The sequence below is a fragment of the Balearica regulorum genome, chromosome 1, assembly GCF_011004875.1.
Source record: "Balearica regulorum gibbericeps isolate bBalReg1 chromosome 1, bBalReg1.pri, whole genome shotgun sequence".
NCBI classification, from domain to species: Eukaryota; Metazoa; Chordata; class Aves; order Gruiformes; family Gruidae; genus Balearica; species Balearica regulorum.
Window position 1 is genome coordinate 61,555,902 of NC_046184.1, and position 26,217 is coordinate 61,582,118.

Sequence of the window (26,217 nt, forward strand, 5' to 3'; positions counted from 1 at the left end):
AACTGTGAGTTAATATCCAGTGCATCAAGAATAACTTAACAGTTACGCTCACTCTTTTAACCCTTTGTACAAACTTCAACTAATGCCACAGGTGGTTGTGGGAGAGGATAAAAGGAGTCTTTCCTTTTTCTTGGCCAGCTAGATGTCTTGTCCTAAAGAGAGGGGCCGATTATCAGCTGCTGAAGCGAGAATAATTTCCACCAGCTGTTCATGTGCTGCAGGAGAAGCAGTACCAGCATGCGTTACCTGAAGTACACTTCACAAGTGTATGCCAGACAGTGGAGCACACTCCAGAGCTCCCTGAGCCAGAAAGTCCCCAGAGGAGTACGTGATAGCATGCAAACACCCTGAACCAGCGAGGGAGGCATCACAGGTTAATTAGCCTGGATTCCTGGCCAAGTGCGTCTGCATCACGCTTCCCAGGGTTTGAAACTCCAGAGTTACTGTGGCTGAAGCCAACTTAAGCGTCTTTATCTCTGCCAACACCTCTAACCAGAGACCTAAAGTTAGTTCAGAAGGAAAAAAAAAAAAAAAAGGACCTGTATCCAATACTTTTATTACTGTGCAGTATTTATGACTACGTACTTGTAAATAGGATTATTTATCTTTCTTACAAATAGATCTATCACAGAAGTGTTTAACAGCTACTTAAGCAAGCAAGCACTTTATCACCAACAGTTCTTCAGGCTCTGATGGCAACACTTCACCTTTTGAGAAGGACAGCTTAAACTTGCAGCACTAGTAATTTGGAAGAGAAATAAAACCAACCCAAACTTTTGAACTGACAAGGTAATGACGCTTTGGAATAAGCTACCTTGGCAGGCAGTGTAATTGCCTTTGCCTTAACTTGTTTATAGAACAGGTTAAACAAACTTATTTGTGATGATGCACAGGCATCTCTTGAGGTATCCTCCAGCACTAGTTGTCTATGACTAATGCAGTCTTCAAACTGTTTGTTTTATCTGAAGTGTCCAATTTAATTTCAAGCTGCGAATCAGCTTAAGAAGACTAAGTCTGATGGAACTGCTTGGGCATGCCCAGATCCAGCAATGCTGTAGCTGTAGTGCAGAAGAGCACAACGATGGATTTACTAGTCCTTCTCCCCCACTGTGGCACTACTAGCACCACGGTCGTGTGCGATATCAAAATTCAGTAATACAAACATACAGGGAAGCGGACACAGAGAATCCGATGAAAGTAGATGATGGTTATCATAGAAGTATGTATATTTTATTTGTATTTTAGATAGTCCTCAGAGAATGCACTCACGTACTAACCACAACACACCATTTCCCAAATAAAGTCTGCAAGTTTGAAGAAGCTGCATTAAAGACGTGTCTGAAAATTGCACTATCCCCTTTTCTTTATTTAAGTAAAAGCCTTTCACATCCCTTGTACTTTGGGCAAACTTTAACATTACTGCAAGTGCGTGCAAGTCCCGAGACTTTGTTACTTTTGAAATAACCAAAATGGAGCACCCTGGTTTTATTTCTCACTACCAATATTTACCGTTTCTGTATCTGGCACCTTGTGTGGCTGCAGTCCAAATTCCAAGTTCTTAACTTTTATTCCAAAAACTTCTTTACTAAAAATTTCATAAATACCTAAAATGAAAAGAAGATAGGATAAGGGGACCAAAAAAACCCGCCAAACCCAAACAAAAAAAACCCCAAGCTACTGACACAACAAATTCATTTAAAAATCAGAGTTCTCACATTTTCCATTGAAAGCTGCTATACGAGGTTTATACTTTTGTAACTTCTGCATCAGAATTCGTCCTCCTTCTCGAAACTCTTTGCTAAGAGAGAAAGTACTCAAAATTATAATCACAACTATTAATTCATTAACAAGCATGCTATTTCCCCTTGTTATCCTACCTGGAAAGGTCTTTGCTTCCAGGTGTTGTCCTTTCAACCATGTTTGTAAATCCAATCCCATATTTATGTGGCAAGGTGTGGTCATCCATATGGTTCAGCTGTTCATTACTTAGACCAGACATGAACAGACACTTCCCTGTGAAATAGGAAGATATATATGCATTTGCCTTTTTCTAAGAAAAGAAAACAAAACTAAAAAACCCCCTCAACTATCAGAGTACTTGAGTACTACGGGAAAAGTTTTTGTTAAAAGAGCATCAGCTACTTTTAGAAGACTACTGCCCTATCTAGAAAAGTTTAAAATAGCCAAAATTTATCTACTGCAAAAGGATAGAAAATCCCTAGTGAACAACAGGAATTCCTTCACCAGGATCCTGTGTATGGAAACCAGACTTTCTGAACCAGCTGTTCAGAAACAGCTCTAGATTTTGTGATTCACTTCATCAGGGAGTGAATGTGATCAATATGGATTTTTGTGGAAAAGAAGATAGCAAGTGCAACAAGTGTCAGTTTTCTTTTACAGCCCTGTCATCGCTTCTCCTGCACTGGGCCTCTCTGACAGACCCCGTTGATACCTTACTTTCATATTTAGCATATTAAAGTATAGTTTGTGTGTTGTGCACTGCCAATCTCTTAAACACAAATTAACCACAGCTAGCTCCTAATGATCTGGGAAGCTTACAAACACCTGGATTTGCCAGAGCACCTGTATCTGGTCTGCTTCTCCGTGAAGGAGGCACTGGAGAAATACCCAAGCCTGACTTACAAGTCTGCTGTACACCAGAAGCATTTTGGGCTGCACATGAGCCCATGTGGAGCTCCCTACTACCACAGCTGGAATGGCTCCCAGTACACAAAACAGAGCATTTCAACAGAGGTCATGTACGATCTTTCTTTAGGAGAATGTGCTGCAGGAAATGTAACTTAAAATGGAAAAATACCTAGGGAAAAAAATACCTGTCCAGAGAATCAGGTATGCTGGATGTATATGCCTGCTGGGAAATGGCAATGGTTTTTGCTTTTTCATCAGTTAGAAATCTTGTTTAGAAGAGATAATAAATGCAAACAGAAGAGGGCTTGCTGAAATGCATTTTTTGGAAAAACTCTGTAGTTTTATTTTATACGTATTGACTTACCCTTGGTAACTCAAGTACTAGAGATTTAATTTTTATTCTTTATGTTGCACACTAACACACAAAGATGTTATTTGGTAATATAATCTGGTAAACTGTGTTTACATGTCAATTCTAAACCTGCACAGAAAGTCACTGATTATTCCTCTTTTATTCCTTTTTATGTTCAGTATTTGACAGAAGTAGTTAGGGGATTTAAATCACTCTGGGATGGTTAAAAGCAAAATCCCTCTCTACATTAAAAAAAAAAAAAAAAAAAGAGCAAAAACCAAACCAGTTTGTTTAAAATGCCACAAGTTCTAACAAAGTTCTGCAAATTGTATAGGAAGAAAAGAAAACAAAAACGTACAAAAATGGTTTCCAGGTCCAGGGTAATGATGTCCTTTGTAAGCTGCCATCAAGCCAGGGTTTATGCCAATCTACAAAGACACCAGTCCATTTTAACAATGAGAACATGGCCTGCTAGTCAGAAATTTAATCAAGTTACCGTCAGGACACTTAGTCAATTCTCTTTAAGTAACTGTCAATAAACAAAACTGTGTTAATAGTAACTTCCATAATTATTTTAAAAAATTGACAATGATACAGCAGTGTCTCATTTAGATGTGCAATGTCAAAAGAGGAGCTGTGTTTTACAGCCACTGGTGTAGTGCTTCCAGTAAATAAAGTGTCAAGTAACGGTCTCTCATGACTATGTAGTAGCCTTAAGACTTCTCAGAAGTTAGAACTATGATTTTTAACAGAAAATGCAAAGCAGCTCTACAGACAGGAAACAGTTTATATACTTTATCTTGCAAGATCTTGCCACATAAGCAATACAGATAAGTAAGCAGAAAGAATGTAAATCTTAACCAGTGAGTACAGACTACTTCACTTTTCTACCCGATCTTGTAACTGTGAGTTACTTACTATTACAATGTCCAGATCAAATGTTAAGATGTCAGGTAAAGTCTTGGTCAGAAGTTCCGCTTCAGATACACCATTAAAACGGTCCACTTTTCTTTTGACTTTAAAAGTATCTGTGATCTTTTCTTGTTTGCCTTTTGACTTGGCTGATTTTTCTTTTTTAGCAGCAGGCTTTTTGGGTTGCTTTGGCTCAGTTGCTTTGGCTTTTCTTTTCCTTCCTCCTTTTTTAACTTCTGAAACACACAGCAAATATCCTTTTTGTACATTTCTAATGTTGCAGTGTGGACATTCAAAAACACTGAGCTAAATGTATGGATACAAAGAGAAATCAGACAGATAAATTTACCTTCAAAATTCATTAATTTAAACAATTATCAGATGAATCTTGGTTTTCCAGGCTCAACACACAGCTAGCTTGGGTGTTGCTGTACCACAGATACACACTACTCACTGGCAACCACACTGACTTAGGATACAACCAAGAATAACCTCATGACTAGGTTATGTTGCTTAGTTGCCATATGTAACAATCCCTCAGAAACAGTTTAATTTCTTTTGGAGGTTATGCCAGAACATCAAAGCTTAGGTTCCCAGGAATCGGACAGCAAGTTCTAGTCTACTATCCACACTTCAGCTTCTAAATATGAAAGTTTGGGCTGGTTTTGTTTGCACTCAAGCTTTCTTAGAAGAAGGACAAAAGTAATGTGAAAGTCCCACCACATCACTGGAGCAACTGCTTAGGAAAGATGTAAGTAGCAGTACTCAAGCTTACAGTGAAGGAGAGACGAGAAGGGCGCAGACTTGGTGAGGCACATTAGCAGCTTTTCTCTCCTACTCCTTGAAGAACTCGGAGGTTTTTCATGTGACGGCAAAATGCCACAGATATACTCTGACTGCTCTGAGTTGGATGTTTCAAATGAAGCAGGATAATGTTCTCCTAACTCTCACGCTGATCAGGTAGGTAACAATGAACCATGCCATGGCAGCCCTTCAGAGGGTAATACTAAAAATTTTACTTTTTCTATCACAGCAGGTAGGCTGGACTCCAAATGTTTGCAGTTCATAAATGCTCCTGCAGATTTCACACACATTTGGTAAATCTTCAAGCCTTGCTTTTGAAGGCCTTACTCAGCTTTCAATTCTTGCAAAAATATTAGGGAACAGCTTCATAACAGAAGATTACAATTGTCTAAAAATACTTGAAAGTGTAGTCAAACAGTGTGGTCATGTTGACATCATCTTACACAATAATAAAGCTGCAAAAGAAGCCTAACTATATAGCACTTAAGATGCTTCCTAGCTGTAGTGAATAATACTGTGAACGAATAAAGCAGTTGCAACAATTTTAAAAATTGAGGTTTTCTTCCTATGATTTCATTTGGCCAAGCATTACAACTAAAAAAAGAAAAATTGAAGCTTATAAAAGGATGTGATTGCATGAACTGGCTGATAGATTACCCTGGTACAGACAGCTCTGACCTGTATCTATATATGAAAAGCGAAACGAAACTCAGCATGTGAATATTTGCTATAGAATCAGAATTTAAGCATGGCAGACATCACTGCCTTTTTATGTAGTAAAGAGCAAGCATAAGAGTAACAGAACAAGAGATCTTTTCTTGGCATGGTTAGTATAAAACCTAAGTGTACAAAATACTGGTGGGGGAAAAATAAAGGCAACGTACAAGTGCATAAACTACGAAACTTGTGGCACATACAAGACACAGGCAAGACAGCATTGTTTGTATTTGTTTAAATAAGCCTCACTAAAACTAAACAAACCTTAGTGTGTATAAGCAATTCACTATTTGCTTACAGTGCAACTCATTAAAACACCATTTAAACAAAAATATTTCAAATAAACAGTATTACACTGTACTTCTCTTGCAGAAATTAAAAAAAAAAATTTGGAACTCAGACTGAAAAAAGAAAGCTTCTCCAACATATTAAAAACCATGAAATAAGCTAAAATTTATGTTTATCTATTGAAACAAAACCCTGCTTTTCCTAGAACAAGGTAATGTTGTGAGACTGAACAATATGTATACTATCACCTGGGTTTACTTCTTATCTTTTTAATTGTCTGGTGACAAACATTACTTAAAGAATACAATTAATCAATAGTTCCTCAAAGAGCATAAAGAAATCCAATAGGTCCGAAGAAGCAGTTTGAGATCGGTAATTTCTTCCCCCCGCAATCGATTACTAACGTTTTAGCTCACTTAGCACAGCCTGGTCAACCTACCTTTTGGAGGCTCCTGAGCAATGTTTGGCTCTGGAACGCCCTCTAGAGTCGGCTGCTCACTCATGATTTCCATGTTAGGCGTTGCAGTCATCATCTGATGGAATGGAAACGTGTAAAACGCTTGAGCTTGCTGAAGATACGCGTAGTATCTTAGAAAGGGAGAAAAAGAGAGACATAATTCATCGACAATTTAGAAATTTAGTGATGTACCAAACAGACTGTAAACATCAATCTTTATCAAGGCTGGTAAGTACTGCACTTACGTTCTCCAACGACACTATTAACAAGACAGTAAATTATCCAAACCCACTAAGCAGTCTGAGTGCTTAGCTGGTATCAGGGAATGTTAAACCCAACATTAACAGTACAGTTATCTTATGTATAATCTAAGGATCTATAAGAATCACAACATTTGCAAGTAAAGCGTAGAGCTTTTCCCTTGTTTTTCTGGAAAAAAAACCCTCTGCAGCACATGTTACTAAGGCAAACTGTCTGTCAAATGTACCAACAATTTACAACACAACTGAGTTAAAACCCTTTGGACTCTGAGTTTCTCAACTTCTAGATTTTCTTAACGTTACATCAGTTACTTTGCCTGATATGATACAGAATGGATGAATCATTCTGGGTTACAAAACATAATGAATATACATAGCATTAGTTGCTATGCAGATTATTAAACAGCCTTAACAAAAGTGCCAGATGTTGTCCAATTATCCTGCCTGAGACCCTAACACAAATATTGCACTTACTCTATACGAAGCGTTCAAACAGAGATTCAGTCTCCTTCCATCCACAAAGACGTTTTCCCATATACAGCTTTTTTGCTCCACAGATTTATTAGTCACGTTCAGCCCTCACACCCCAACACAAGCTTCTGCTTCATACCATCATTCCCTTCTACCTACGCAGTCACCTTCTTATCCATAGATTCTACTGCCATACAAATACATAGAAAAGATTTCCTGAACAGTAAATTTTCAGTAAATAATCTCAGGGCTATTCAAAAAAACACCAAATAACTTTTAGATATATAGAGATACCTCAAAAGAAGGAATCATTCTCTATTACGCAATGAGTATTTAAAAACCCACTGTAAATCAGATTTATGCAAGAATAGCCTACAGTCTTGTGATCAGGCCACTAGACTTTGAACCAGCTACCTGCCCTGAATCAAGTAGAATAAATTTGAACACAGGTCTGTCAGATTCCTGGGGAAGTTGCCTGACAAAGTCACGGAGGATTTTCAAAGCACAGTAAATACCTCAACCCTCTTTGCTGCAAGAGTTCCATTTTATATAAAATACTTGTGCAGTTACTGAACAGAACAAAACCTGATCCTTGGATCGGGGACATGTAGAATCCAGTTCATAATGTAGTAAATGCTTAATTATACAGAGCAGAACAGATTAAGTAAGAAAGATGTGAAAGCATCTAACCCAAGAACAGTCTATAACCAAGAAGTCTTCTTGTAATACATGTCTTCTTATATTACGCATATATAAAGTCTTCTTCTTATAAAGGGAATAAAATTCCCTTTAAACAGAGGAACATTCGCACCGTATCATGGAAAAGTCCTCTAATCACATGATAATGAGATGAAAGAGAGCTTTTACCCCTGTCTCTAACCCTCATGTGCCTGTTTTTAGATCATTTATCTTGCATGGGTTCAGAAACACAGTATTTTGTTATTGATGTATTATGGAACATTTAAATAAATCTTTTCAGTTCCATGAGGAAAAGGTAGTGATTTACCCCCCCCCCCCGCAGTTCATGCTAAAAATTAAAGAAGAAGAGAGAAGACAAAAAGATATGTTCACTGGAACAAAAGCAAATATTAAATCATTTACAAGTCCACCCCTACACACACAGCTCCCCACCGTATGCGTGCGCACCCACTGCCGCCCCCACGACCCCAGACGCCCCCCTCAGCCGGGTTACCCGCCCCCTCCACCCCCCCCCCCGCCCAAGAGGGCTGCCTCACCTGCCCTACGCAGCCTCAGCACCCCACCGCCCCCAGCCCACCCGCAGGCCGAGCTCCCCTCCGTCAGCAGCACGCAACAACTTTCCTCCCCTCTCCCACCCCCGACAAACACACGCATCCCCTTCCCACAGGTCCCCACCGCACGTCAATCCCCTTTTACCCACATCAGCACCCGTGGATCCTCGTCATACGACCCCTAACCCCACACACCCTCCCACGCAGAGCTCCCGCTCCGGGCACGTCCCCCGGCGCCCACCCGGGATACACGAACACGGCATCGCGCCCCACGCTCCCCACCCCCAGCGCCTCACAGGGCCGCCCCACGGCCCCGGGCCCATCTCGCCGGACCCCTCCCACACCCCACCCGGGAGCGCCTCCCCCCGCCCCTTTGTGCGCCCAGGACGGGCCCGGGGAAGGGGAGGAAAGGGCGGCCGCCACAGCACGGCCCCGGCTCCCCCCGGCTCCAGCAGCGGGGGAAGGAGGAAAAGGACAACGGCGATCCCCAACGCGAGGCCTGAGCGGGGCTGCGGGCCCCTGCCGATACCTGCCCAACTCCTCGGCCTCCATGCCCGGGCGCGGAGGCTCCCGGCGCCGATGGGGCTATTGTCACCGCCGCGCCGGCCGCCCCCCGCCGCCCCCTCCCCCCCGCGCCTCAGCGCCCCAACCGACCTGCCGGGCAGCCCCGCGGTCACGTGAGCAGAGGCGGCCAATGGGAGCGCGCAGCCGGCCGGCCGGCCCGGCGAGGGAGGGGCTGGAGGGGGCGGTGCCGGTGCCGGCGGGGAGGCGGCTCGAGGCGGCCCCGTGCCGGGAGCAGCCGCCCGGGGCGCGGGGGGAGGCGGGCGGCTCAGCTGCGCCCGGAGGGTCGCAGGGCCGCGTCCCGCCACGCGCTTAGCCCCCCCTCGCAGTCTCAGGGTTTCGGTGCCTACGTCACGACTTATTTCGCGTCATCCGCAGCAGGATACGCCTCCGCGAGGGGCGGGTCTCGACCTCCCCCCCCCCCCCGGCACCTCTGCCGCCATGCTGCGGCCGCACGGGATGACGTACCTCCGGTGCGTGACGTGTATCTGGGGGGGCGTGTCCAACCATCGCCGCCGGGCGGGCGGCGCTGTGTCCGCGGCCCGTACCCGGTTCTGCCGCCTCCGGGCTTCCTTGAGCGAGCCCCTCCGTGAGGCAGCGGGGAGGCACCGCGTTCGCGGGCCCTGCCCTCAGCCATGCCCGCCGGCGTGCCTTGGCCCACCTACCTGAAGACGCTGGCGGCCAGCATGCTGGCCATGTTCGCCGGCGCCGAGGTCGTGCACAGGTACTACAGGCCTGACCTTGTAAGTGCTCGGAGGGTTCCGGTCGGTGGTTGCGTTACGGAGGCTGGTAGCGTGTCCGCTGGATGGAAGGGCCTCGCGTAGAGGTTTTGTGTGAAAAAGGCCGCTGGCCTGGCTGCAAAAAGTGACGCTGAAGCATGTGCAGAAGCAGCGACCGGGTAGCGGGGTCGTCTCTTGGGCGCTGCCTTCAAACTGGTGACCTGGTACCGAAAATAACGCTGAGCAAACTAATTCGAAAGGGGCTGCTACTGCGGGAAGTTGATTTTTGAAAAGAGCGTGCAAAAGTGGCAAGAAGGTGCTATATTAAATAGACTATCCCCCCCCCCCCCCCCCCCCCCAATAATGGAAACGAAGATGACCAAAAGTTTGTATTAGAAACAATGACAGACTGAGAGTCAAGACTATCAGAATTACAGTTGCAGATAACTGAGCTCCAAATGAGACCATCTGCCAGGGATATTCAGGGTTGATTTGGTCTCTTGGAGGCCTTCTAACTTGTAAGCCTCATCTTGTCCTCCTGCTCTTATATACTTCTGGTTTTTAAAAACACGGTGCTATATTCAAATCAGAAATAAGTTAAAAAGTTACCGTGCTTGAGCTATCATGTCAACATTTAAGCAGTGAGGCATAAATCATTGATAGATGCATAAGAATTTATGTATTTTCATAGTCTCTACTGTAGCCTTCATTACAGGCAAATAAGCATATTTATTCAGAATGATTTAATGATCTACATTTCTTTAAACCACCATGACTTATGAGGAGGTATGGTTTTTAAAATGCCATGTCATCTGGTATCTTTTCCTTTTTTGAATTTCATCTCCAGTTTCAGCACTTAATTTCTAAACCAGAAAGGTAGAAGCAGTGTCACAAAGAGAAAGAATGCATAGAAACTTCAACTGGCGCTTTAAAGCAATACTAGACATCTCAACCATATTTAATTTCTTAAATGGCAGAAAGCAGCTTTGTTCCTTTAAACAAACTGCCCATTCTTCCTTTTCCTCTTTTTTTTTCAAATCATATTTTGCTACTTTGAAATAAAAGTCAAATTATAAAAAGGTAATAGGTTACTTTTTAAGATATTTTGCATGTAAGAGTTACTCTCTGCTCAAAAAAAGAGGGCAGTATAATCTCAATGTAGCTATAATGCTGTCTCTTACAGAGTATGCAAATTTATTGTTTTGTGAGTCGAGTTTTGCTTCTGCCACAACACTGACGTCTTTCTCTGTTTTTAACAGAGTATACCTGAAATACCTCCTAAGCCTGGAGAACTGAAAACAGAACTGTTGGGTCTAAAAGCAAGATCAAGCGAAGTTCAGACTTCACAACAGTGACCAGAATTTACTTACATTGTGAAAACTAGAACTGGTAAAATATTTGTTCAACTGTCTCAGCTGCAGAAATCCACACGTGAAAAACTCTACTCCCTGAATACTTTTAATTTCCTTTAAGCAGAGTTACAGGCAGCATTTAAAATAAATGTATGATGAATACTCTTCTTAAAAGTCCAATGGGTTCTGTGCCAAAGTGATGATTTCCTCATCTTGATGGCAGTGTAAGTATCCTTCAGGATGAAAGATGTGAACTCACATTGGTGAGTCTGATGGAATTTGAAACTTTCAGGCTGATTAACAAGTATAGAAAGTTTAGCATATTGAAAAGTCAAGCTTTTCTGGCCACTCATTAGCCTTCATAAGCTTACCTGTTCATCTGTAGTAGAATCCCACTTACCTGTTGGCATTTCTACCCTTTTTAGACTTTAACTTGCATTACTGGATGTAACCCAGAACCTGGTACAGTAAGTGACATGTCCAAGTAATAAAGATTCCTTATTGCAGCACTTCTTGCACTGGATGACTTCTAAGGCTGGCTAACTGCTGTACCAGCAGTTACATTGGCTTTCTGTTACTGACAGGAAATCTACTTTGGTCTGCTGGGGAGGATCTTACAACTTGGTTGTATTAGTTAAAGTGGGGCAAGTATGTACAGATCACACTGAAATTATGTACGTTTATACTCCATTTAGGCATCTTCTGTTTACAGCTTTGATAGCTGTAAATATACAAAACTCTGAGATAACAAGTGGAGATTTACCTTTCAGACCTGAGATAGGATTGCCACAGAACTCCCACACCAGGAACGTGGGAAGATACACAAAGTCAACATCCTGCGCAGATGGCGCGACAACCTGGTTTTGAATGGTATGCAGTAGAGCATGTGAAGGTTGGGGATTGCTTTCCCTTGAGTAAGATACCCAAACAAGGCACAGGCTTCATCCTCAGGTCTCATTCAGGTTTAATGTGGGAAAGAAAACCACAATCTGACAGATTACCAATTAAGGAAACAAAAAAGCTTCCTAATTCCTACTGGCAAAGTACTTGGAGCTCTTGTAATAGCAGAGGGATCCAGAAATGACCACTGAAAGTGCTTCTTTCACAAGTGTTCTAGCTGTGGAACTGTTATACGTGTTTACCTAAGTTGGAATTGGTTTTCCTAGAAAGAGAAGTTTATAGTTCCTCTGCATGTGTATGTGCCTCTGCTCTTGCAGAGTTTTGCAACTTCTGGCTGCTCTAGAAAAGCAGCTGAGCTGGGTTGAGATCCTCCCCTGCTCTTATGTGCCCATGTGGATGTTGAGGCCGCAGCCTGTACTTAGTATTACTACTAGATTACGTGCTCTCAATCTCAGACACATTTATCAATGAGAGCAGTCATTGATAAAAAGGCCTCAACTACATCTCAGATGTTAAGCCCAAATGAAATCAATTGATGAAAACATTTTAAGTCCAGTTAAAGTACTTTTCACTGTACCTAAAGAAAGCGGAGATGGACAGCCTTCCACCTCAGCAAAAGACAAAGTTTATTGAAGAGACAAGATGGGGCAGTTCAGTGGTATTTTTTCCTCCTCTAACTTGAGCAGGAACAGCAGTTTTTTAGTTACCCCTTTAAAGAGCCAGGACTTGCCAACCCTTCCCTGTTACTCACACTTTGTCAGAGTATCACTTCTGTCGTTATGTTGTTGACTTCTGACACAACATATGGATGCATTTTGCCCTATTTTCTAAAGGCTTTTCAGATCTAAATGCTGCAGAGGGAAGTTACTACTAATTTGGCTTTAATTTCTAAATATATGCTGCTGCTAATGGAAACTGAGCAACAGGGAGCATCTGTTTTGCCTCAGCCTTTTCTAGCACTGAGGGAACTGTTCTCATTAATGACCATTTAGGAGTGGCAAAACTGACAATACACTGGGTTTTAAAAGCAGAGGTGACACCCCCAGAATCAACAGGACTCCAGCACTGAAAGAAACAGCCTCAGTATGACTGGGAGACACTGCTTCCAGCATTGATGCTATTTTACTTCACAGAGCTGACAAAAAAAAAGTCTACACCTGCATTTTGTGCTTATTAATAGCAAACACTTGTCATTCCAGTGTAGAGAAAGCAGCTGGACCACAGCTACATTGCACTTGGTATCCTCAGCTGAGGAAGATGAAGCACCACAAAGCATGACTCTCAAGTGTGCTCTTTATTGTTTTTGAAATTGAACCAGACATCATCCTAAAACCAATGAAGGCATTGAGCACTTCAGCTGTGCAACAGAGCAAAGGTTGGCTTAATTACTTGTGAATTTAACAGATTGAGAATACTGTAGCAAGCAACCCTAGGCTTCTAGTACTCCTCTTCGGTTAGTGAGCTGCATGAGCTCTCAGGCTACTGCATGGTTGAGCCACATTTGCTACTCAGACTGGTCAAACAGAGATAGAATGGGGTTTGTATTGACAAGTATGCTCAGAAGTATATTGCTGGAAGTGGTAATTTAAGCAGTATTAAAACCTCGGCAGTAGTTGATTGCTACAGAACACAAAAGACAAAAGTTGCACTGCCATGAGAAGAAATGGTGCACCTGCCCTATTCAATAACTTACTAACAAAGGACTGCTCTTAAAGCTGATAGTGCTAGCTGCTGAACTACACTCTAGGATTAGACCACTCAGCATGTTACAGCAACAAAAGGCTCTTACAGTGCATCTAATACTACACTGAGAAAAAAACCACCACCCCAAACTCCCTCAAAAAAACCCCAAAGCTCCTATTTCTTCAAGTCCCAAACAGCCTACTTCAATACAGCCAACATCTCTGTATAAACCCTAGCTCAGTAACCACACTGGTACATGGCACTTAGATTTGATTGCATGAAAATAGTATTCAGGCAATGTAGAAGTCTAGAAAAGTAAACAGAAAGCAAGTTCTTCATGTCAGTGTTTAGTGCCCTCATCTAATTGGAAAATTTATTTTGCTTCAGATTGCAAAACCCTCAAACCTCACAAAAAGTTCTGTTAACAAAACAGAAGAGTGCTTCTTAAGTAGATTCACTGTATAGAGGTACTACTCCTATGTACTTCTTCCATAGAGGAAGGCAAAAAAAACCCCCTTCAGTGTAAACACTCTCTACCAACCTCATGAAGATGTTTCAAAGCAGAGGCACTAGCAAGGAAGTGTAGTGCTTCATCCAAACACCACAAAGCTAATGAAATGAACAGAAGAGAAAGCAGTGCCTCCAGTTCAACCTGTCTACGTTATAATTTGTTGTCAGTGGATTTAGCTCATTAGATTAAGTCTCTACAGTGCTTTACTATGGTAAAAAGACATAGAACAGGAATGAAAAAGTTCAGTAACAGCAACATTAAGGAGTAACTGTAAGAGACAAGAGATTGCACCTTTAAAAAACCCCAAACCCTGTAGAAAGCAGGACTGCTGTACCTACACAAGTCAAAGGCAGGGTTACCAAATGCCAGGGAGGACAAGGATAAGCTCACAGGCAGCAAGCCACTTCTGGGTGGTGGTGTTCACACATTTAGTGCCTACTCTGGACAGTAGAGTCAAGTGACATAGTCCAGCACAAGCTGGGAGGAGTTCTGTTCTAATGCCATTTTTAAATGCCCTATCTCATCTTTCTTAAGATGTCAGGAGATACATAACTTCTTGAATACTTATGTCAACAAGCAAGTTCAGTGCAGCTCTCTAATATGAAGTGTATTTTGGCTAAACAGCAGAGCAGGCTTGTTTAGACAAAACCCAACCATAGGCATATGCTACACAGTTAAGCGTGGCCACACTGGTGTGAAAAGGCACAAGGGCTGCAAAGTGCCTGTTGTACAAAGGATCTGAACACTCGAGATGATCCCTTTTTCTTTGTGTGAACCCACAAGATCAAGATGAGCTTACTATGTAAAATTTAGAGTTAGTGGTGTTTGGGAACATTTTATTTTGTACATGACAAGATTTTACACCAAGTCAGTTAAATAATACAAATTTACATTCATGAGGAATGTTTTTAGAAAAGTGAACTTAAAAAAATCCTCCTTCACCCTTAAACCCCATACCATCCCTCAACATTTTACAGTGGAAAAAACCAAAACAATCTAATTCACATTCCCTCCTAACCCCCCAATGCAGGACAGTAGTTGAGTGCAGCTTACAGTTCATCTTTCACATCTGTGGATTCCTGTGGAGACAAAGAGAATCAGAATGTTGCTGCCTGAAAGTAGAAAAGGCTACAAGAACTGAACCCAAGTACTGCTGATGCTTTCCAAAGCATTAAATAATAATACTTCCTTAAAAAGTTGTAAAGTCAAACTTCTGTTCAAATGATGGCCTTTGCTATTAAGAGTAAAAAAAGGTATTCCATCTGCTCAACTGCTAGCAGTAGCTCTAGTATACCATGTAACCTTTAGTACTGTGGCTGAAAGATAGCTTAGAAAGTATTAGCAGTTAGCAGCCCCATTCTACTTGATTGCAGAGCTAGGAAGCACATCTGCTTTCCAGTTTAGTAGTCAGAAGCAAGCATGCTAATCCAACAAATACAACATAACTTTGCTCCTTTATATTACTGTCATTGCAGATTATACTGCTGTGTAAATGCAATAGTAATGGCATCAAAATTAAGTAGCTATAGTACAATTATTCCTCAAAATTACTCTTCAGTAACCTGACATTTAAACAGTAGGCAAGTACATCTCTATGTATTTGTGCTAGTCAGATGTCATCTTGCAGGATTCTTCCAAAAGCAACCCAAGAAAGCAGGTCCAATTGGGACCTCATGACTTTAAAAGCTAATGTTATCAAGAAACTGTGATGTTGGAATGTTCAGCATATTCATGACTTCACACAACAGCTAACTGCTTAAAGGTCATGTTGTTGTCTCTAGTGCTGTTGCAAGTCTGTATTCTAAGCATTTGAAACTATACTCTTGCCAATTTGTTGATGTTATTAAGCCCACAAGCTGTGGAAATCCAACAGATAACATTAAGTTCACTGTAAAGGATTTGCTGCTGTTTTCTTGCCATAAGGCACTGTTACAATCTCTTAAGTTTAATTTAGCTCCAACCCTGAACATATATCTAGTGTTTTCTTCTTATAATATGGTTTGATAAAGAATGAAGTATTATTTGTGCTGCAGTTTTTTTCCCCCGCCAAGAAAAGCTTGGAAAACCTCACACTAGAAACTAGTGTTAGAAAGGCAAAGTACGTAAGTTTGTTGCCAGGAAGCATGACAGACAAAACTGCACATAAATACTGGTAAGGAGAGTCAAACTTGAGACCTTACCTTCTGTATTTCACTGTCTTCAGCATCAGCATCCACCTCCTCTTCATCTTGTTCTGCCTCCTCAGCTGCATCTTCAGGCTCTTCAGGTTCCTCCTCCACCTACAGGAAGGTCACAATCAATTTGCTTGGGATGTTTAGTAGTTGCAGACTAGCTAAATAGAGGCTACAGAAGTATTCACTATCTGTTCCTAACATTTGCCCCGAACTACCTGAAGGAGAAAGCAAGTTCTGTTTAGCATTGACACACTATCATGCCTCCTCTGGCAAGGTACCCAGCTTAAGTTCCCACACCAGCACTGTGAGAACCCATATTACCTATACCCACTTATGAATTTCTCCATTAATGAGTAGGGCACATTTGCCTTGGCCCCTAATTCATTCCCACAGAACCACCACTTAGTTAAGGACAGGACAATACTGAGAAGCACAAAGAAAGAGCAGAATCTCAAGGAACTGAGAAGAGGAATGGAAGGGAAGACATGAGCATCAAGTACAAACTCAGTTTCCCACCCAGCTACCTGAACTGGACTCCTGGCGGCCCATCTAGGTGTAGGAAGCTGGACTTATACTGTGAAGTATAAGTCTATCAAGTATCTGCTTTGTAAGATGTAGCAGTAGTAAGTCAATTATCAGCCCCAAGCTGAAGGCAAACTAACCTTTGCATCCAGGTCAATGTTTAAACTTAAACGAAGCATCCTTTCTATTCTGTCTCCGTATTCCTTAGTGTCTGGTAACATATATCCTGATCTCAAAGTTGCAGTTTCAAACAATACCACTGCAAGATCTGAAACTGTTTTGTCATCTTCATTTTCCTAATGTGGAAGAGCATTAAAAAAACCAGAACTGTTAACTAGGTTGTATGCAACCAAATAGTCAATATTTCACTACTGCTATTTGTTTACCTTGACTCGCCTCAGCATGTCCTTGATCAGTGGATGCCTGGGGTTAATTTCAAATGTCTTCTTTTGGCTAGCATAGTAACTGAAAAGAGAAGTTACATAACTAAGCTTTGAAGTACAGGACCCAGCTACATCTTTAAACCCATGAATACTGATTACAGCTAGTGTAACAAGTGTATTCCTCTTCCCCCCTCCCCCACTTTAATTCTAGCTTAAGTCTAAGGAGTATTCATGTTACTAGGACAGTTCATCATCTTTTGTAACCAAATGACAGACAGCAAGTACCAGTGATGAGTCTTGCTGACCAGGCAGTTTTGCATACTGGGCTTTGAAATAAAATGTAAGGCTACAATGGAGACTGCAACTTGGTTGTAAGTGACCCAAAAATATGAAGGATCATCTGAACCAGGTGGAAGGGAGGCCATCAATTACATTTCACATCTGCTGCTAGATAACAGAAAGCTTACTTTGTAGATATATCCTTCCCAGTTTGGTAAGCTTGAGCCTTCATGATTCTTTCCATGTTACCAGACCATCCATACTGACTAGCCACAAGAGCACATGGAGACTGGGTTAAACGTTGAGATAGCACAGCTTTTTCAATCTGTCAAAAAAAAAAAGCCTAAATGTTAGTTCAGAGCTAATAGCTTATACAAGGAATAAATAACTCTGAAAATTTCCTGTCACTTCAGTATTTTCTGAAGGCTCTAAAGATACCATTCTAACTCATTATCTTCCTGAAATGAAGGTATTAAACAACATGTTTATTTATCCATAGAGAGACCGAGAAGCTACAGTCAAGTCTACACTCAAATAATTTGCAATGTGCGTTGTTGACATGGTTTAGCCCCAGTACAACAGTGTTTCAAATAAGCATTACATATAGCATAACATTTTACCTTGTCTTTTAGAGCTTTGTCTTTCATCCAGTTTAAGAGTGGTTCAAATTCCTTTTCCAAGGCTTCCCGACTCTCCTTAGACTTCTCGCTTTCCTCAAACTTAACTCCTTCTTTCGCTACATTCTGAAACCTCTTCCCATCAAACTCTGGCAAAGCCTGAATACAGTATTCATCTACAGGTTCAGTCAGGTAGATCACTTCATAGCCCTTTTTCAGAAGACGTTCAACAAATGGTGAGGACTCAGCCTAAGATGATAAAAAAGATGAGATGCCAGTTTAATTGGATTGGTACTAGCAGCTACTGAAACCTGTACAACTGTTTGACAAGTGACAGTACAAGGAAAACTGAACTGCAGTAGTAACATAAGCATGCAGTCTCCACATTTACAACGAATACACAGTTCACAATGTTTATGGCATTGCTTTAACTAGGAGTCATAGTATTTTTTCCCCCTTGCCTCTTTCTTCCATGCTCACATACCTCCTTTCTGCTGGAACCTGCCATGAAATAAATTTTGTCTTGCTTCTCTTTCATTCGTTCCACATACTGGTCAAGGCTTGTGAGGTTACTTTCATGATGAGAAGACTGGAAGCGAAGAAGTTTAGCCAGTCGTGTACGATTGGAGTGATCCTCAATAACTCCAAGCTTTACATTAGTACCAAACTCTTTCCAGAATGTGTCGTTGTATTTTTCTTCTGCAATTTTCTTGATCATATCAAGAGTTTTGCGAACAAGTTTCTTTCTGATCACCTAAAAAACCACCAATACCAAGTTATAACAATAAGCACTTGGAAGAATCCTCAATTCAACCTCACTGCAAAGAATGGATTCAAGACACTTAAGTGTCCATGATTTAAAGGGAACAGAGGTAGTCTGAAAAGAGTAATGCTTGGGTTTCCTGGACTAATTTCATGCTCCTTATATAAAGTAAAATGAATCAAGCTGCTATTCTTCTAAATCTTGGTACTGTATTTACAATGAAGGAATTTAAGATCAATTAGCTTACCTTTAACAATTTATGCTGCTGAAGTGTTTCACGAGATACATTCAAAGGAAGATCATCAGAATCCACCTAATTGAAGAAGTAACTTCGTAAGTATAGATAACAGTATTTGAAGATCAAAAACCCCAAAAATCTAATTCAAGACTTATAATACTTACAACACCCTTAACAAAGTTAAGATATTTGGGCATCATGTCATGGAAGTCATCAGTGATGAACACTCTTCGAACATACAGCTGAATTAGGAGAGAAAACAGCAGCCAGGTTATGTTTGCAGGGGTGTTTTTTTTTCTGGACGTGAAGCCATAACCACACACTTGATTGTCCTACCTTAATGAAATCACTTTTTTTGGATCCATATTCATCAAACAGGCCACGTGGAGCAGAATTAGGAACAAACAAGATAGATTTGAAAGTTACTTCCCCTTCAGCAGTGAAGTGGATGTAAGCCATTGGGTCATCGTGTTCCTGTGAAGAGAAAATTCTTTTAATTGATATGGGGAAAATATCAGCGATTTAATATATTTCCAGTAATAACATGAGTTTGCCAAGTGCAACTATTTTAAAATCAAACTATCTAACCATGCTTTGTTAGAACCTACCATGGAGACAAAAGTTCCAGATTCAGCCAAATTACTCGCATCGAAGTAACATTCCTTGAGACCTAGCAGTTTGTTTCGGTGTTTTTTTCTATTTTTACAAGCCAGCCACCATAAAGTTACCAAGAGCAGAGTAACCAATACAGTATCATGACAGCACAGTAAGAACCTCCCAAGTAACAGATCATGCTGTATTTACATATAAAGACAATGTTGTTTCTAGAAACCCATCTTCCTCTTTCTTCCACCATGTACAAGCACCACCACTTTCAGACTAACTAAAAATTTCCCTGTCACCATTTAAACACATCAGTAAGCACCATATGAACTGAAATATATTATTTCTCAAACTTAGGCCATTCAACACTTGGTGACAGTACCTTCTCTCTGGAAAAAAAAAAGATTAACTCCTGAATAGGATGCTATACCTCCTAGGCTCTCTGCAATTCAGTCTATATACTGACTCCAGTTACTTTTTCAGAAATAGCCCATCCTATAAGCACTCAGTTTTGTTTACACAGCAGGAGATACTATAGCCAATCTCTTGCTTTGGAGTAATCTTGAGATTCAGAGCTTACCTTGGAAAAGGTTTTGTAAAACGCTTTGTATTCATCTTCTTCAACTTCTTTAGATGGTCTCTGCCAGATTGGTTTTATGTCATTCATGAGCTCCCAATCCCAGACAGTCTTTTCAACCTAGGTATGTAAATGCCAAGGTACAATACAGACTCATTCTTTACTTCAGGTTAAGTCAATTAAAGACACTCCAGTGAAGCTATGTTAAAAATACATGCTCTAATTTACAAAATTATGTAATAGCCTGGATATTCTCATTCAAGTATACAAATTAGTGTATCACACAGGAACTAAAGTCTACACTATGGTGCATCCTATCTACATTAACACATTCACCAAGTATCAGTGATTAACTGGTATGTGATTAACACATTCACCAAGTGCCATTCTGAAAAAAGCCTTCCAGCAGTGTATACTCAATTTAAACTACTCAGTGTCAGATTACCGAGCCCACTACCATTTCAAGCAGTTCACTCATTTATAATTAGTTCTGGGAGCACAAGGCTATTGTCAGTCATTTGCCTGATTTCAACCAAGTCCATTTTGTTTACAATCTGCTTTCCTGACAAGATGTCTAGCTGCACGTAAACAGGACTGTTGTTTGAAAGCACACAAACTGAAATGTACCTATGGAAGACTACTGAACTATCTGACATGAGTTACTGCGCTGGTTTTGGTTGGTATAGAGTTAATTTTCTTCATAGTGGCCAGTACAGGGCTAGTTTGGATCTGTGCTGAAAACAGCATTGACAGAGATGTGTTTGTTACTACCGAGCAGTGCTTACACAGTCAAGGCCTTTTCTGCTTCTCACACCACTCCACCAGCAAGTTGCTGGGGGTGCACAAGGAGTTGGGAGGGGGCACAGCCGGGACAGCTGACCTCAACTAGCCAAAGGGATATTCCATACCATATGACATCATACACAGCATATAAAGCTGGGGGAAGAAGGAAGGGAAGGACATTCGAAGTGATGGTGTTTGTCTTCCCAAGTCACCATTATGCACGATGGAGGCCTACTTTCCTGGGGATGACAGAACACCTGCCTGCCCATTGGAAGGAGGGAACGAATTCCTTTGTTTGCTTTGCTTACATGCAAAGCTTTTGCTTTCTCTATTAAACTGTCTTTATTCTCACTTTTGCCCTTCTGATTCTCTCCCCCATCCCACTGGGGGAGGAGTGAGGAAGCAGCTGCATGGTGCTTAGCTGCTGGCTGGGGTGGAACCACAACTGCTGCAAAACCCCAAGACTGACAAAGCTTACCTTCTTAGTTTTTGGTTTCTTTTCTTCCTCCTCTTCTTCAACTGCAGCTTCATCATCATCTGTTTCTTCTTTTTCCTTTGCTTCCTCCTCTTCAATGGGTTCTTCAACAGTCTCTGTCTAAAAAGACAATTGAAAGTAGGGACTTTGACAACTTTGCTTCCTACCTGTTATCTTCCAGTATTCTCTCGAACAGCTTAATCTCTCAGAGCCCAAGTTTAACTGGTGTTATTTGCTTATTGCAAGTATTTCTCTATAGGCAGCTATGTTTTTAGTTGAATTTTTCATGAATACATGCTTTCTTTCAATACACTGGGAGGTCACTGTACTCAAATTTAAGTTTCTCCGTAACTATACGCATAATGCTAATCAGAGACTTTGGTGATTTTAAGTTAGGGCTACACCAAGAAAACACCAAAAGAATATGCCTAGAAGTTAAGACACAGCTCTATTTTCAGGACACCTAACTATGGCCCTGCTTGACAGCTGACTGCAGAAGAAAAATCGTTCTTGACTATTACAACAATCTTGGTCCTTTAGTTAAGTTGAATCAGAATAAAATTAAGTTCCTTGAAAGACTGATTTTAGCAACACACTAACTTTTGAAAAGCAAGTAACTAGTAAAATACTAGTGAGAAGAATCAGGAATGGAAGTAGTTTACAAATTAGACAAGTTCTATAGTATGCCCTCATCGTTTCTGAGAGATCTGGCCAGATAGCTTTCACAACCAAAGCTCATACTGTGGTCAGTTAAATATACTTACCTTGCTGCTCCACACATATATGGGGAAGTTTATGAACTGTGAGTATTTCTTTACTAGATTCTTAACAGTATCCAGCTCAAGATAATCAGAAGCTTCCTCCTTCAGGACAAGGCTAAAGAAAATAAAAAACTTCAATCAAAGTGCTCAACAAGTATTTTAAAATAGGTTTACAGAAGAGATGCATTTTCCTACTGTTGCAACTATAGCAATTCAAATTCACACAAGTGAGCTTTTACTAGTTCAGCTCTAAATATCTCTGAAAAAAATACAATCCCTACTAAACTCTCCAATAAGAAACACGTAATTGTTTTCAACAATTGGGGCAGAACACAATATCCAGAAGTCTAAATGACAACCTCTAATGACAGTGGTACTTATCAGGACCTCAATGCACTCTCCCTGGCTTTATGTAAAACTAGAGCACTGAGATGAACTTTTTCATCAAGTGCCTTCTTCAGGAAGAAGTTCTCTAAACTCAGATCAAATAAATTTATCTGCTCATGAAAACAGTGACAATAGAATTCTCAAACTACCTCCAGTTTGAGATTTGCATCAGAACAGTCTCCCTGGTATATAAACAGCAGCCAGTTTTCAAGAGGAAGCTCTACAGCCCCTGTGTAGGTTTTGATGGGCCACAATTGCATTGAGGAACTGAATGAGTGTGCAGGCAGCTCAACTGTCTGGAGTTACTCGCCAACAGTTAAGTTGTCAAGATGCTCATTGTTTTCTTAGTTTATCTAATGGAATATAAAGTGAACTACATTATCATTCCATGCTCATTTTGGATGCAGTTAGTAGTTCGCATGTTTGTACTGAACCGAAAAAAGCTCTAGTACAAGAATCAAACAATGTAGGAGTCACAATGCTGAAGTCATCCACATATTCCAATGAGCAAGGTGTACCCACAGGACTTTTTTCTTTTGAACCCAAAGAAACTTAATACTTACGTTATGGTTGTGCCACGTCCTAAAGTGTTTCCTCTTGGGTCATCAATCACAGAGAACTCATTTGAATCTGACTCCCAAATATGTTGAGTATCATTGTTGTGTTTTGATGTGACAATAACTCTGTCTGCTACCAAGAAAGCAGAATAAAAGCCAACACCAAACTGGCCAATTAATTCAGATGTTGACTGGCTATCATCCTGCATTTCAGTCATCTTGTTTAAGAATTCACTTGTACCAGACTTTGCAATGGTACCCAGGTTTTTAACTAACTCCTCTTTTGTCATGCCAATACCCGTATCTGTAACATGAAGCATGTTCTTCTCTTTATCACACTGAAAAAAAAGAACAAAGAGAAATATGCCCTTTGACTTCACTTTGAATCTTAATGCATAACACATTGCCACAGAAAAGTGGCGAGTAGCAGCTATTCCAATTCAAACATGCCTGGCTACAATAAATTTAATTTGCAGTAACTACAGAAATGAGGAAAACCTACCTTCAAAGTATTTCAATACTTCAGTTACTCTTTATAGAATGAGAAATTTATTTTCATCATTAAAAGAACAGTAGTCCTTGTTAAGTCAATTGCAAGGGTCCTGATTTGTTTTGTATCTGCATCAGTGTTAAGCCAAAACCTAAGATTTAATGATGCACTTTTTTTTTTTTACATTCCTCCCACCACTCCTCAGTAAAAAATGATGATACCTAACACTTCTTACCTTGATTTTGACCGTGAGTTCCTCATTACCAGCAAGAGCACTTTCATCAGTTAAGGATATTAACCGTATCTTATCTAAAGCATCCGAAGCATTTGAAATAAGTTCCCTCAGGAAAATCTGAAATAGAAACAAGTAGTCAGGAATTCCAGGATGCACACAAACAGTTCTAACATGTTCTACTGATAAAGGCACTAACCTCTTTATTTTTATATAAAGAATTGATAATGAGTTTCATCATTCTGTTCACTTCTGCTTGAAAGGCAAACTTCTCAGATTTTTCTCTTATTTCTTTGATCTGGGACGCATTTAGGCCATCTAGCTGGATAGCTTCTTCCTCTCTGTTAGGATAACAGGAATCTGTCAAGTAGTCTTGTCCACATACAGTATCACTAATTTTATTGTCTAGCAACAGCAATATTAGTCTAGCTAGAACAACAGTGAGATCCTTCATCACTGACATAGCCCCAAAGTTAGATGGTCAAATGAGATATGTGCAAGAGTAGCTATCCTCAACTGCATAACCTTAACCTAAAACTGAGTTAAAATCCATGCTTGCAAGTAAGGCTTTTTTCCTAAAAGGAAATTCATGAAAGAATACAGGTATGTTAAAACCACTATAATCCTCAGTATGTGGTATACCTCACAGGAGGTGAGGCAGTTCACAGGCATAATAAGCAATAAATTCACACCATTTACCACACGCAATAATAAACCCTTATTAAATTATTGGGTTTTATACTACTATTAATATTAGACAAAACCAAACTGAATGTTTCTGAATTCAAGTTCCCAGGCTCACTTCTGTTTAGAAGGAAACAGTCTTTTCCATAAATATTTTATTTCTCCCAGCTAACTAGATCTTTTTGAACGGCATTCCACACCCTCTCCCCCATTTCTGAGGCCTTAGGCATTACTAATGCTCTGACTGATCAAAAGAAAGAAAAAGGCTTAACATTTCAGAAGTAACTTACCCAGAACCCCAAATACTAACCTCTGAACAACTTCATCATCTGTTCGAGACCCTTCTCTGCTTTTACCCAAGTCATCTTCCACGGTCCCATCCACATCCACCTCATCAGCTCTAACCGATACTGGGAAAACAAGGAATCCAGCGATCTGAGTTTGATCCCCACTACACACTACCGAAGTTCTCCGTTTACCCTTCCCCACGGTTTCAGGCTCAGTTCTGTCCCTCCACATCCCTCCCTCCTCGAGTAAAGTTCAGCCCAAACGGAGACATTAGAGATGGGGGAAGGGGACGAACACCCCCCACACCCACCCTCCGCCCCCGCTCGTGAGGGTGCAAGAGCTGCGCTAAACATACCGCTCCCCTCTCCCCGCCACCCCGCTCCCTAGAGGCCAGCGCCGGCAGCAGCCCGGGGAGAGCAAGCCAGGAGGCCGGGCACCGCTTCCCCCTCCCCTCAGTCCGCCCGCACGGAGAAAAGTGGGGACGGGAGAGACCGAGGGGACCTCCCGTCCCGCAGACACCAAGGGCCCCACTTCGTTTCTCTCCGGCCACCATCCCCCTTACCCTACCAAGAAGGGGGGAAAGGACAGAGGGGAAGCTTTCAGCCGAGACCCCGACATCACACCCCCCCCCCCCCCCCCCCCGAACCTTCTAGAAGCCCGCGAGCACTCACCGGCCAGGAGCAGCGTACAGGCCAGAGCGAGCGCCCACACCGACTTCATGGCAACGTGGGCTGCAGTTACAGAAGAGAACGGCCCTAAGCGCCCGCGCTCCCCAGGCCCCCCGCCACCGGCCACAGTCCCCACCACTGAGCCTGCCGGAGCGGCCGCGGCCCTCCCCCTTCGCCTTATCAACCCGGGGCGCTGGAGAGTGGGGGGAGCCGCTCCGCGACTGACCAATTGGAGCGTACCACGCCAAATATAAGGCCAATGGGAAGCCTGGAAGGGAGGGGCCTGCAGCTATCGCCGCCAATCGTGGCTTTCCATGTGCGGTTTCCTGCGGACGGAGCGTGGCCGGCGCCGATTGGCCGGCCGGAGGGACGCTTGGCCAATCGTTTCCGCGGAGGCGTTTAACGGGCATGGCCTCTCATTTTTTTAATGAATAAGCCATTAACGTTTAACGCCGAGGCCATGTGGGCCGCAGCCGGTGCGGCCGCGTCCATGACCGATAAGGACAATCCCCACATGGGAGACAAGCTCCGATCGCTTCCGGGGGCACCCGGGATGTTTACTGGCGAGACGGTTGCTATGCCAACGGGCGCTTCCGGTCGTGGCGGCCTGCCGCATCCCCGGGTACAAAAGAGAAGCGAACAGTTACGGGTAGTGCGACCGTAAACAGTGCGGCTGAGCGGCGGGAGCAGCGCCACTCTTGGGCCGCCGCAGCCGCCAGCAGCGGAGGGGCGGCGCTGACGGGTCCCTCCTGTCAGTCTCGCCGGATGGGGCTCTCCGCCCCGCCCCCAGCCCCCTATGGCAAGCAGGGGTGCGAGGCCGGGCGGTGAGCGCATGCGCTCTGGTGCCGCG

General features: G+C 42.1%; 3 protein-coding genes across 8 annotated transcripts in view; 1 reads left to right on the forward strand and 2 right to left on the reverse strand.

Moving 5' to 3' along the window:
* TDG (thymine DNA glycosylase) overlaps window positions 1–9,168 on the reverse strand; it is a 13,070-nt gene extending 3,902 nt beyond the window's left edge. The window contains exons 1-7 of one of the 6 annotated variants that reach the window (XM_075754382.1): window positions 8,815–9,168; window positions 6,162–6,310; window positions 3,920–4,149; window positions 3,360–3,429; window positions 1,878–2,013; window positions 1,716–1,798; window positions 1,510–1,604 (exon numbers count right to left, since the gene is read on the reverse strand). In XM_075754382.1, the coding sequence (XP_075610497.1) occupies window positions 1,510–1,604; window positions 1,716–1,798; window positions 1,878–2,013; window positions 3,360–3,429; window positions 3,920–4,149; window positions 6,162–6,255 (708 nt within the window). In that variant the 5' untranslated portion in view covers window positions 6,256–6,310; window positions 8,815–9,168. The other 5 variants (XM_075754393.1, XM_075754343.1, XM_075754354.1 and 2 more) reach the window with 5 other exon arrangements.
* A 49-nt stretch (window positions 9,169–9,217) lies between these two features.
* UQCC6 (ubiquinol-cytochrome c reductase complex assembly factor 6) lies at window positions 9,218–10,959 on the forward strand. The gene is made up of 2 exons (XM_010302542.2): window positions 9,218–9,464; window positions 10,700–10,959. The coding sequence occupies exons 1-2, from the start codon at window positions 9,357–9,359 to the stop codon at window positions 10,793–10,795; spliced, it is 204 nt and encodes a 67-aa protein (XP_010300844.2). The 5' UTR covers window positions 9,218–9,356; the 3' UTR covers window positions 10,796–10,959.
* A 3,746-nt stretch (window positions 10,960–14,705) lies between these two features.
* Window positions 14,706–25,777, reverse strand: HSP90B1 (heat shock protein 90 beta family member 1). Its single transcript, XM_075754642.1, is given in 21 exon segments — window positions 14,706–14,965; window positions 16,067–16,165; window positions 16,723–16,878; window positions 16,969–17,047; window positions 17,433–17,569; window positions 17,865–18,110; window positions 18,346–18,615; window positions 18,872–18,937; window positions 19,027–19,104; window positions 19,199–19,336; window positions 20,046–20,162; window positions 21,304–21,420; window positions 22,065–22,176; window positions 23,012–23,343; window positions 23,731–23,847; window positions 23,927–24,068; window positions 24,722–24,821; window positions 25,371–25,495; window positions 25,497–25,639; window positions 25,641–25,738; window positions 25,741–25,777. Coding segments are annotated over 21 exon segments (2,739 nt in total). The 3' UTR covers window positions 14,706–14,935.
* Window positions 25,778–26,217: the final 440 nt, after the last annotated feature.